The 13,664-nt window shown below is 34.4% G+C and overlaps 1 protein-coding gene across 4 annotated transcripts in view; it reads left to right on the forward strand.

The window, feature by feature from the left end:
- LOC139139762 (rap guanine nucleotide exchange factor 4-like) overlaps positions 1 to 13,664 on the forward strand; it is a 93,208-nt gene that overhangs the window by 32,562 nt on the left and 46,982 nt on the right. For 2 of the 4 annotated variants that reach the window (XM_070708665.1, XM_070708663.1), the window contains exons 2-4: positions 10,576 to 10,718; positions 11,819 to 11,907; positions 12,484 to 12,630. In XM_070708665.1, coding sequence (XP_070564766.1) covers positions 10,576 to 10,718; positions 11,819 to 11,907; positions 12,484 to 12,630 — 379 coding nt within the window. Of the gene's footprint in view, positions 1 to 10,575; positions 10,719 to 11,818; positions 11,908 to 12,483; positions 12,640 to 13,664 lie in introns of all 4 variants that reach the window. The other 2 variants (XM_070708661.1, XM_070708664.1) reach the window with 1 other exon arrangement.

The raw sequence follows: 13,664 nt of genomic DNA on the forward strand, positions 1-13,664 counted from the left end.
TCAATACTGTTTGTATATCAATATCTCAAGACCTCATTATAGAGGAGGGACATGGCACAATGATTATTTATTTCGAGGGGTATTTTATTTATGTCGTGAACAGGATTCACACAATCTAAATTATCATCATTATACAATGGTCATCAGGTAGAAATTTTCCTGCCAGTCTTTGATTGTGTCTTAAAGGCATGGTTCAGGCGTCAGATTGTCTTTTCAGGAAATTTACTTACTAGATTACAATTTCAATGGAAAACAAAAGGCTATGACACCTTCATAATCCTCTTACATACTAGAACAAACTCGATCCCCGGGATCGATTCCCCTATCTTTAAGATTAAACAAGATCACTCCATGGAATATCCCATTCTCGCACACTCTGGAGAAGACACTGTATATTTTTGTATACAGCCAGTCTCTAGTGCTTTTCTGAAAGAATATATGTCTAAAGATTTTAGTAGTAGATGCACTGAATTTCTGTGAAATATTTACTATAACATGAAGTTCATAATCATAGCACCAGCTCAACATATTTGAAAATAAATAATGAAAGTGTCATATGCAATAAAAACATGTCTTGCACAATAGGGATGAAACTGCAAGTGTCTTGGCATTTACTAGTACATCTTATTGAAATCCATAAATTGATTTCAGACTGAAGGATGAGTTCAGGTTTCGTAGGTCAAACATGGAACATAATTTATCATCAGATAGCAGTACTTAAAAAATGGATTTTGCCAATAAATCACTGCAAAACAGTACTCAGCATGTTAGCTTTCCATAAAAAGCTCTTAAGCTTTTCAAAAGCTACAAATGTAATTCAATCACTTTCACCGTATTTTGTGGACCATCAATTTTCTTTTAGATTTGTTACTACTGATTTGTTAGTAAAAATATCTCATTCTTAAATGTTGTTTTACACTTTTTGCAGTTCATTCTTTCTTTAAACTTTCATCTAGCAATGTTAAGTGATGAAACTGTATTAACTGATGGTATATGTACCAGGAGTAGAGTACTGGAGATTATACCTGTCCAGTGTATTGGCAATCATTGTAGCTTTCCCTGAGTTGTTGGATAATGTTGCATGAATTATTTCCACGGTATCTATACAAGATGTTGGCAAATACAATGAACTCTTCATAGAAAACAATCAATGGTGTATTTGATGAAAGAGTAGACATAGTATCCTTTTGATGACAAAGTTAGCTGCATACCAGTGGTTCACAATAATTTTAAGATGACTATTCCTGGGCCTGGACTATTACTAATATGAAACAAAGAATGTTGATTTCAGATGTAGTATGGAGTCATTTTGACTTGTTAATGCATTAGAGTTTGGTTGCTCTCTCTCATTCAACCAATTATACTGTTCATTAGATTATATATCTGTAAGACTAAGTAACCAAGTATTGTGTGTACACATAATATTGACATACAAAATACCTGAGGAAAACAGAGAAAAGTTTCTGTGAGGTTTGTATTTTCTCAAATCACTTGAAATTCTTGTAGTACTAGAATATGACCTAAAAATTTGCCCTATCAAAACACTTTTAACATTACTGGTACATGTGATTTTAATTTTACTATCGTATTATTTTCATCGGAGAATGTCAATGATCTTGAATTTGTTATAGGAATGTAACTTCATAACTATGTTGTTCTTCGAGTTCATGCAAAAAAAGGGAAATGTTTCATTCTGAAGCGTTTGTACTCGTCATCATTATACCCTGGTGTTAATTTACATAATTGTAGAATTTAAGGATTACATAAATACAGTATAAGCTACAAATGAATTCAGTTTGCCATTAATGTTGTCTGCACATTTTTACTGTGAGATTTTTTATGCCCACAGTAAATATAAAAAATACGATCTATTTAATACCTTTTCCAAGATGATTGAACTTTGCATTGCAATTCTCTGTATTTGGAATATCAAAGTTCATTGAATTATCACTGATCCATTTATTTCAATGGATTTCCTTGCATTCTTTGAATTATCACTGATCCATTTATTTCAATGGATTTCCTTGAATTTTAGAAGGTATTGGAATCAAGATTGGCTACAGATGAATACAATAATTTATTGATAGAAGATTGACCGTGTCAATTGTAAAGAATTGTTTCAAAACAATTACCATGCTTTTTAGTCCTGTTTTATCAGTATGTTAAATGCTAAATGATAGATTGCCTTTATTGTCAATGCCAGCACATCGATTGTGTGGATTTCTCTCACAGTCACTATCCTGTCCACTTGTTTGCTTCAGTTAGTAGAATTAAAATTTTAACAATTAACCATGTCTATTAATTATTAGCTAGTGCAACCAGCTCACTCCATTCTGTATTGGAAATGTTTAAATATGGAATACGGTATGTATCATCTGTTTCATAATGGGAATTACACAGTTTTAGGATATTGTATATACTAAATACTGTCAGTGTATTTTGGAAGAATTTATTTGAAACTTACACTTCTCATGGAAATATTCACAAGTTATAATATTGTAGTTGTTTGTATTAAAAATTCTATAACTGTTGTGTTCTCTGCTAGTTACACAATAAAATATCCTTTGAATGGAACTTCTTGATTTATTTCAGTGAGGCAGCAGAGCATATCTGCTTCGTCTTTAGATTGTCAAACACTATAGCAACAATCTCCATGGTGATTTTTTTCCTCATTTAGGCTGTCAGGGATAACCCATGCATTGTGTCATGAATTTCAGTCTTATTGCCTTTTCCTTCACATTCTGTTTACCTTTGCAAGATTTGGCTGGCAATAAACAAATTAATTTATTGGACTTGATTTTCATAAAATGTCAACCGGAAGATGACCTCGTAGTTTAGTAATCTCTACATTTTGATATTATAGGCCCGTTATAATTCTAACTCAATGTGTATCATAATCAGAATGTCTTCATGTTTTAGGTTTTTAACATCAAAGGATAAAAAACTCCTCCAAAATCAAGGAAATATTTTTTATGGAAAAATCTTTGATAGATATAATTTTTCTTCAAGAGTTTTTGATAATCTTGGGTTTCTGATCAATGGTAAAACACAAGAATTAGTGTTGAACAGTGACTTTATAGCATACTCAGAGAAGTGAGTGAGAAAGAACTCCAAGAAATGGCTTACATGAAGTGAATGGTGTTAATTATGATTAAATGTGTCTCAGCGGGCAGTAGTAAATTGTACAAACAGAAAGACTGTTTCTAATATATGAGTGCACTGCTACATGTATGTAGAGATTCTTAATATTGTGCCATAGAAAAACAACACATTTCAAATTTGAAGTTTACATGTATGGGCAAATTACAAATAACATAGACACTAACGTTGATATGAAGTGATTAATGTGCATTTCATTTCTGTAAATTGAGCACATTGATTGCCATAACTGGAGATGTCAAGGTGAATATCTAGTGATTGCGTGAACAGTTTTCTCCTTGGTGTACTGTATTGACAACAGTCTCAACCAAGTCAAATTGTCCAATTAACTAAATCAAACTGAATGTTTATCAGATAGTGTTGAAATGAATTTTTGTGCTGGAGTCAATAGTGTTATCCAGCGTGATCCTCACATCAGTTGCAATGCTTATTGCAGTAATCTCATTTCTAAGTTACAGGCTTGTATGTAAAAATGATGTCAACAAAAACAATCATGTACAAAAAAAAGACCATTCTATTCACACACTTGTAAAAGAAAATTGCTATTCATTATCATGGAAAAATGTTAATTCTTTATCATTGTAATCAAGCTGATGTTTAAGCCAGTCTAAAAAAATGCGGGAAGACAAATGTGTATTTTATATCACAGCTTATTACATGCCTCACACGGGTATATATAACATCAACGTCCAACATATATGCACGAGCGATAGTGAGTGCACATATGAAGTGAAGTGGTCAAAATCTCATGGTATACCATTGCTGGGTATGATTTATTGCTATTATATAATAACAGTATATTGAAATTCTGGCATGGAACGTCATAAAAGGATTTTTGCACTTGCCGAGAGCTTACACGTTTGCCAGCCGTGGTATATCGCGAATATACCAGGGTTCTTTTCATGTCTCGAGCAATCAGATCGCTGTATTTGGGCCATCAATATACCGCATACTAGTATGATTATACCGGTATAATTAAGCAATAAAGCACACCCAGTTATGGTATATACCACGAGATTTTGACCAGTTCATGATATGCACGAGCGACAGCGAGTGCATATAGTGAACTGGTCAAAATCGAATGGTATACCGTTGCTGGGTGTGATTATTTGCTATTATAACAGTACCGGTATATTGAAATTCTGGCCTGGGACGTCAAAAACGGATTTTTGCTCAAGCCGAGAGCTTGTGCGTATGCCAGCTATGGTATATCGCGAATATACCACGGTTCTTTTCACGTCTCGACCAATCAGATCACTGTATTTACACCGTCAATATACTGGTATTTTTCTAAATATTTCAGGCTCTGTGTTGTTTGTTAGCATCAGAGGGACTGTTTGTAACATGAAATTATAGTAATTAAAAATAATTTGAAGAATTTAAATGATGTCCAGTTATCAACTTTAAACAACATACGGGTTACCCGTGTTATAATGACATGTTCATGGACTTTACAAGTTGTACATACTCATTGCAACAAGAATGATAGGAATATAACAGAACTGGTATATGATATATATCAAGTCCCCATTTTTCTAGCAGGTTTGCTGTAAGATGATGTCATTGAATATTCAGTTCTGATTGGGTAGAGTTTGTGAACTTCTTTATGGGTCAAAGGTTAGTGTACGGTACATGGGGAACAGTTCTCTCTCAAGTCTGTCGCTGCAACCACAGTGGGGAAGAACAATGTAAAACATGCTATGTTTTCATTAAATGTCTCATTGGTAAGCTTTGTCGTAGCTAGTGTCCATGTAATCTCCTATGCCATGACACTGTTTTGTTTTTTTACTTTGCGTAAGAAAATTTCTGTAAGGTATTTCTATTCTTGTAGTGAAGTGATTGAATTCTGATATGATCTTCCCTAGTGTTTGTATAAATTCATTCCCCTTGCCATCCATAGTCTCTGGCCCCATGTCCAATACTATACACTCCACTTTGGTATAAAGACACAATTATTTTCATTGAAATTATTGCTTATGAACAGCAGCTTATGTCTCCTCCAGAAATTGTTGGAATATTAGAAATTATGTTAGCTTCAATCACAGCAATGAGCCATTGTTGGTATAGGTGCTTGCAGCATTTCTGTGTGTTATCATTAGCAACAATTAATAGATTGCACTTGATACATCTGAGTAAACATAAACATTCTCCATTCATTTCTCGTATTTTGATTATTTTATACCACCGAATCCAAAACAGTTTTAGCATTTCAAGGAAATTATAACCTCTATATTTTGGTGTCAATGTAACACAATAACATTGGATTACAATACATGATTAAGGTAATTCAACTTATTAGTGGAAGTTTAAGACATCCTCAACATAGCAAGTATGGTGTCATTGGTGTTGTATTGTGGAACTTGTATGCATCATCTGGTATTACTGCAGCAAACAACCGACAACACCTCAACATTGGAGAGTGTTTGTGTACAAGGTATCTCTTCAGTTTATAGATTATACGGTATCAGTACTAATTGACAGCCTTTCTGAAAAGGTAGAGAATGCTATTACAATAATTTCAAATTCTGAATCAGAGGGCATCATTACTGTCATTTGATTGATTTGCCAAGTTCAACTTTAGGGTGAAGGATTTTGAAAATTTTCACTTTGACAGTGTGAGGCTCTACAATTATTGAAACATTTGCTTTGTTCTCTATTTTATTTCTGACCTTCAGTCATTATACCATTTCAAAAACTGTGGTAAATGAAAAGGTGAATATTCGTTAAATATACACACCAGAAATTGTGTCCTGACCGTAAAATCAGAATTTTACCATTTGAAGTTGTGAGATACTGTTTACATTGCCCAATGTTATAAATACTGGATGCTTGTAAAGTACCTTGTATGGTAGTGTATGCACATTCTAAAGAAATCGTGTTATGGTGTTAGCAGGTGTTAGATCCAGCATGGTCTACTTAACTGCAATCAATAATCTACAACAATTTGGAAATGAGATTGCTGCAAAGCACTTCCGTTGAAGTGACAACCTTGAACACGGCATCTTGTTATAAATCAGAAGCAGTTTCCTATCATCCTTTTGTTAGTCCCCACGGACACCGTCCGGGGGACTTATAGGTTTGGTCATGTCCGTGCGTGCGTGCGTGCGTGCGTGCGTGTGTGCGTCCGTCCGTCCGTTCACGCAGATATCTCAGAGATGCAAGAAGCGATTTCATTCAAACTTGGTACAAGGATTACTTCATATGTCATACAGATGCACGTCTATTTGTTTTGTGATACGATCCAATATGGCCGCCAGGCGGCCATTTTATTACGATTTTTTCATGTACAGAGCCATAACTCAGACATGTTTCAACCGATTTTATTCAAAGTTGGTACAAGGACATTGACCAATGTCATAGATATGCACGTCAATTTGTTTTGTGATATGATCCAATATGGCCGCCAGGCGGCCATTTTATTACAATTTTTTCATGTATAGAGCCATAACTCAGACATGTTTCAACCGATTTTATTCAAAGTTGGTACAAGGACATTGACTAATGTCATAGATATGCACGTCAATTTGTTTTGTGATACGATCCAATATGGCCGCCAGGCGGCCATTTTATTACGATTTTTTCATGTATAGAGCCATATCTCAGACATGTTTCAACCGATTTTATTCAAAGTTGGTACAAGGACATTGACTAATGTCATAGATATGCACGTCAATTTGTTTTGTGATACCATCCAATATGGCCGCCAGGCGGCCATTTTATTACGATTTTTTCATGTACAGAGCCATAACTCAGACATGTTTCAGCCGATTTTATTCAACGTTGGTACAAGGACATTGACCAATGTCATAGATATGCACGTCAATTTGTTATACATATATACGTCAATTTGTTATGTGATACGATCCAATATGGCCGCTAGGCAGCCATTTTATTACGATGTTTTCATGTACAGAGCCATAACTCAGATATGTTTCGACCGATTTTATTCAAAGTTGGTACAAGGAGATTGACTAATGTCATACATATGCATGTCAATTTGTTATGTGATACGATCCAATATGGCTGCCTTGCGGCCATTTTGTTACGACTTTTTCATGTACAGAGCCATAATACTCTCAGGCATATCTCAACCGATTTTATTCAAAGTTGGTACAAGGACATTAACCTATGTCATACATATGTATGTCAATTTGTTTCATGATATGATCCAATATGGCTGCATGGCAGCCATTTTGTTACAATTTTTTCGTGTCCTTAGCAAAAACTTGGGCATGTCTCAACTTATTTTATTCACCAATTTTAATCATTGTACAAGGACAGTGACCTATGTCATACATATGCACATTGATTTGTTTTGTGGCCATTTTTTTTTCCGATTTTTTCATGTCTGGAACCATAACTCAGACATGTATCAAGCGAATTTATTCAAAGTTGGTACAAGAACATTGACTTATTTATGTATGTCGATTGGTTCACGAGATGGTCCAATATGGCCACATGGTAGCAATTTTGTTATGGTTGTTTCATGTCGAGAGCCATAACTCTGGCAAGTCTCAACTGATCTTATTCAAAGTTGGTACATGTACATTGACTTACGTCATACATATACGTGTTGAGTTTTGAAACAGTAAGATCAAATATTGCTGCATGGCGGTGATTTTGTTACAATTTTCAAATGTACAGAGCCATAATCAGACATATTTCCACCAGTATCATTCAAAGGTGGTACAAGGACATTGACCTACGAGTATTTCATACATATGCTCGTCAATTTGTTTCACGTCATGTAGCAGTAACATGTCAATTATTGAAGTTTTGTAAGTAGGCTGATATGTCAAGAAATATGTACTGCATCAATTCATGCAACTTTATACAGATGATAACTGATGTTAAGCTCACATTGCTTTAAAATTGAAAAAGACATTTATCAGTGTCATTTTAATTATTTGTAATTGCATAAGTAATGAACTTTCCTAATTAGGGTGATATAGCCATAAATTAATACAACGTCAAATGTGATGAAACTTGATACAGATGTTGATCTCATAGTGTTGTAAATACTGCATCAAACTTTATGAAATATGGTACCAGTGATAATCTGTCAAGTGTTAGAATTGTGTGCACAAATGTTTTGCACATCCTGTTGATTAATTCCTAGTTGACTCATTTTCTGAACTTTAGGATGGTGGCCTACATTGGTTTTTATGTTTTCATCACCATGGAACTCATTCTTGGCCATTGAGCGTCATCTGTATCAAAGTATTTTTATCACAGACCTAATTAATGAAGAGGACTCTATCCTCTCTGAGGACATGTAATCAAAGTACCCATTAACAAGTGGGGACTGTGTCATCAACGATGACTTGTTGTAGATAGGCAGCTATCCATTATAAATGCCTTCCACTGTAAACGGTTGTTCAAATTCAACATTGAGGTTGAAATTGACTTGATTTTCATTCCTTGCTTTTGTTTTTCATTATGATGGAGTTTGATTGAAAATGGATGCAGTTTTCAAATCCCATGTCAAACCATGGTCACTCCACAATGTGGAGTGACCATTGTCAAACATACAACTTAGGAAAGTCACTGCCTGATGTCACCCCTGATGTCATCATATGTAAATAAATGGCATTATAGTAAACCAGTGTCATTTCAGGATGGAGAGAAAATACTAAATTGACATAACTACATGTATGGAATATCCTAACACTGATATTATTGTTTGTCTCCATGAAAGTTCCATATCTTTTCATTTTAGACACTCACTCTTTGAAGCCTCCATGGCCAAAAGTCTGTATACCAAGGTAGAAACAAAGAAACCTTGACAATTATAGAAATTTGATCTCTTCCTCAAACTCTTGTGAATCAACTTTGTTTTGATTTTACAGCTATTGTTTAAGGTAATGGTATTTTCATGCTTCAAATGATATTTATAATAGCACAAAGAGTCCTCATGTTCCTGACTTTTATAGTGTGTGCACCCTAGCTGCTGGCAGGTATTAATACATTTATCAAAAGAAGGAAAATGTAATACTTCACATTTTCTTATTTTCAGCAACATTTATTTATCTCCACAACTTTGAGTATATAATATGGTGATTTATGAAGAGTTTTGTATGATTAAGTATGTTTGGTGTTAAATATTTGGTAAATTGTTTTTTTTAAGTAAAACATGCATTATAGATGTGACAAATTGGAACATTTCAAAAACAGTGATGGTTCATGATAATTGTGAAAGTTGTCAGAAATCTTGAATCTGTGCAGTATTTCAAGTTCCAGGTTTGCTGTCACCAAACATGAAGTAAAATTAATACACTAGTGTTCATTAAAAGCAAACTTGTATTGTCAGCTGTTCTTTCTTTATTTACACCACAGCCCCATTTCATGCGATGACAATAAGAGCTATTGACATAAGTTGTGCATTATCATGTTGGTTATGTGTACATGTAGCAGTGTTGCAGCCAGGAATTTTAAACCAGGGGACATTTTGCACATTTTACGGACAGCATGCATCAGTTGTCAATCACATTTTGTATTATTTTGTAACAAGTTAGTTTCATAGAACAAAATTCAAGCTACCTTGTCGCTATGCTTGAATTTCAGGCAATTGTACAGTATACCGTATCTGCCGCCAATCAGAGCTCAGTCAGACTACAAGCAAGTTATGATACCGAGTGGAGCGTTTTAATTACTTTTAATCACAGCTCTGAAAGTACATATAAGCCTCAAAATAATCATGCAAAACAAAGGTCATTGTCAGTAATGTAGTCACCCCAACACAGTCAACTCATGAATGCGCGTGAGGTGACCCTCAATATGTGAGGAAGCAAGACAACAGGTTCTGTTTTGGAGACATTGCTGAATGGGCGTGTCCTGGCTGCAATACTGATGTAGTGAATATTTCTTTCCTGATATAGTAATATCACAAAGAGGCAACATCAATTATTTTATACAAGTACCGGTATAAATTGTTCATGTGTTGCAGTTTTTCATTTTTGTGCACAATTGGTGGTTGAAATGTGCACTTTGTAAAAATTTGCAGCAGAAAAATAAAACTACAGAGATATATATTCAATAAAATGTTGCTTTTTCCTCAATATTTTTTGCTTTTTCAGCATTTACATGTAATATTTAGTGAATAAAAAATGAAAATTAAAATGCTTATTATTTTCCAAATTATTAATAACAGATTTATCTGTTGCTATTGGTGACAAATCTTCATTGTTCAAAACTTACTGTAAATTTAAATTTAGATGTACAATTTAACACTTCTCAGTTTTAATCATAGTCTATCAATTGTCCTGCAACAGTACCTCTGAAGCCTGTAGCTTTAAGAGGTAACTAGGCCATCAGAACCATAGTCTATCAATTGTCCTGCAACAGTACCTCTGATGCCTGTAGCTTTAAGAGGTAACTAGGCCATCAGAACCTAACAAGATTTATCTTCTCCTTCAGGCCGGCAGACAGAACTGGAGAGGATCTGGACATAATTTATTCAAGACTAAAAGATGTGAAAACCTTTGAGCGATTTCACCCACTGTTGCTACAACAGATCTGTTACTATGGATACTATGAAGACCTTGACAAAGGAATTACCTGTAAGCTGACTATATTCCTTTTGGCTTTATGTATTCAGCCATACTACTGCCACTGGCGACAAGATTTGAAAATGCATATTTCATGTCTGCTAGCTTTTCTATTGTAATTTATTTCTGTTCTTTCAAAGCTTCAGTGTCAAAAGATTGACCTTTTGAACTTTCCTAAAATAGCTTTTATTAATATTTTCTGGTGTTATAAAGTACGTATTCCCTTAAATATACCAGAAGCCTCATAAAGTAAAATGGATAGGAAAGATTTGTTTTAATATTGGATAAATTAATCCTTAGTTACTGAATTTCCATCAGCAAATGAATGGCAGCGTTTTCTTAATCTCTACCTTGCCACACATTTTAATTTGAATTGTTCCTTCCTAACATTGCTGTAAGTGTAAAAACTCACTGATTGCCGAAATTGTAAAGAATTATATGGGGGCGTTTTTAACTGGAAATGTTGTAATAGAACAACTCTATCTTCATTTTAAAGTGGAAATGTTGTAATAGAACAACTCTATCTTCATATTGGTTTCCAACATCTCACAAATCATTGTACATTAAAATAAACTTCCGGCTTCAGTTTAATGTAAAGGACACATATTACTTTGGATATTTAAGAAAAGAAGAGAAAATTTAATATTGAACGTGTAAACTGACTTCATATGTCAATCTGGAAAAGTTACGGCACATTCGTGGCATAACTACTGCATCACTAGAGGGCGCAGTCCATTAAATTTTGGGTATTGACTTGGGCATGTGTTTTTTCTCCTTGCTTTGTTGTTTATTCAGCTGATCAATAACTGGAATTTATTGATTGAATGGTGAAAGTCATAGTTGGGAAGAATACTTTTATTTTGTTATGATGAAACAATGGTGCATGAAAAGCACAAAGTATACTTACTTGAGTTTGACAGGAAAATATTGTCAATTAAATAGATCTTTATTGAAGATTTCTTTGCCATGAGTACAGTTATTATGATATTTGGTTATCATGTTGCCTTTACAAAATTAAATATGATTTTCATTGCTAGAATTGAAACTTTAATGGTCTGATGCATCTAGCTTTTTTTCATTCAGAATTTTTAATTATGATATGTGTTTAACAGTGTTTCGCCAAGGAGATATCGGTACCAACTGGTATGCAGTTCTCACTGGCACAGTTGATGTTAATGTATCAGAGACAGGTGACCCAAAGGTAATAACAATTCTCAACAAATACTTCTACTACTTTCAGGAAATGTAAATATTTTCTATTTGAGAATATTAATGTGTGACACATAGATAGAAGTTTAGAGTCATATATCACGCCACGAAATCAAACTTTATAAGATGTCTTTCGCAATTTTATCAGAGTACATTTTGAATTGAAGGAAAGACTTTGAAAAGACTTGCCAACATATACTATCAAGATTTTTTCATATTTGTGTTCAATTCTACAATGATTGAGTAAAAGGCAGTGCAGAGTCCTGTAAATTTCCCTATGAATTACACATGCTACTCATACAGATACCTATTTAGGAAGTAGTATTTTCAATAACATTTAATGAGATCTAGCATGTCAGAGTGAAAAACATTACTTTCTCTACTTGCGTGTTCTGTAGCCCAAGCACAAAGTTGAATGTTCTTGTCTGTATAATGGCATGTCTATCCTATTTACAGCTCTTTCTACTGAGAGTGTTTAGAGTGGTCCCTAAAAAATAATTGATATAGCATCTATGAAGGATTATGAAATAAGTCTAATTTTTTTATCCTGTTTACCATGTTTGAACAGGATGCTGTCACAATCTGTACCCTTGGTGTTGGAACAGCATTTGGTGAATCTGTATTGACAGACACACCGAGGCATGCCACAGTTATCACAACAGAATACTGCGAGTTTCTTCGCATTGAACAAAAGGACTTCAAGTCGCTGTGGGAGGTGGGTGAGGTACCTATCCCAATGTTGTTTAGTACTTTATAATCTTTATCAATTTTGATTTCTTTGAATTTGATTAGGTTTGGGAGCAGGATGAATTATTTTTTGTGGAAGATGCAGTTTGGAAGTTCAAACCTGTCAAATGTCATCACCCTGTCAGCCTGTGTGTATGTGTCTGTCTGTCTGTCTGTCTGCTTTTCCCTCCGTCTGTAGACAAAAATTTATGGTGCTCATAATGAAGGGGCCGTGGATAATTAAAACGCCCATGGTAAATGCAACTCCTGCCTTTTGGTGGGGGGAGGGGGACAGGGGTTAGGCTGTATTTGGATTACTGTGTACAAAAATCGCAGTTAGGCTTACATGTTTTTACATGACATGTATATTGCAACATCTTGCATCGGCACCAATGCTACACCAGCATTCAGACTTTTGGCATATATGTGGGTCAGTGAAGGTGTAAATTAAAGTAAAAAAATCATTTTGGATACACTTTTTCAATTCATTTCATTCTATTGTATGTTTCATTATCCAGTTGGCACTGAACAAAGATTGATTTTAGAGGGGTATGCTGGGGGTGATGGGAGCGTATGCTTGATTTCATGGTGACGTAATTACCAATTGTAGGTATGCCAGCTGATACAGAATGAGGCTTGGAGGGGGTTGAGGCCAAATGCAATTAGTTGTGTTAAACATGCGCTCATTTTAATTATCCACAGCTCCTAAGAGCCCCTATATAAAATTTGAAAATTTTTGTACGTAAAATGTTTAGATGATTATTGAGAACTGAATGAAATCTTATAGATATGGCTGGCATAATTCTAAAAATAAACATGATTATTACAATAAATGTCAAAAATTTTCACTAATAATGGAATTATTATCTTCTATTTGGCATAGTGTTTGCAAGGATGATGTATGTCAGATTTGTTTAAATTAGCATAAAATGTGCATAATTGTGGTTTTTGGACATTTTTTCAGTTTTTGTGTCATATGTCTTCTCTTTCGGAGTCACCAGTCAGGTAGTTCTCATATAATAT

The sequence above is a fragment of the Ptychodera flava genome, chromosome 9, assembly GCF_041260155.1.
Source record: "Ptychodera flava strain L36383 chromosome 9, AS_Pfla_20210202, whole genome shotgun sequence".
In the NCBI taxonomy this organism is placed as follows: Eukaryota; Metazoa; Hemichordata; class Enteropneusta; family Ptychoderidae; genus Ptychodera; species Ptychodera flava.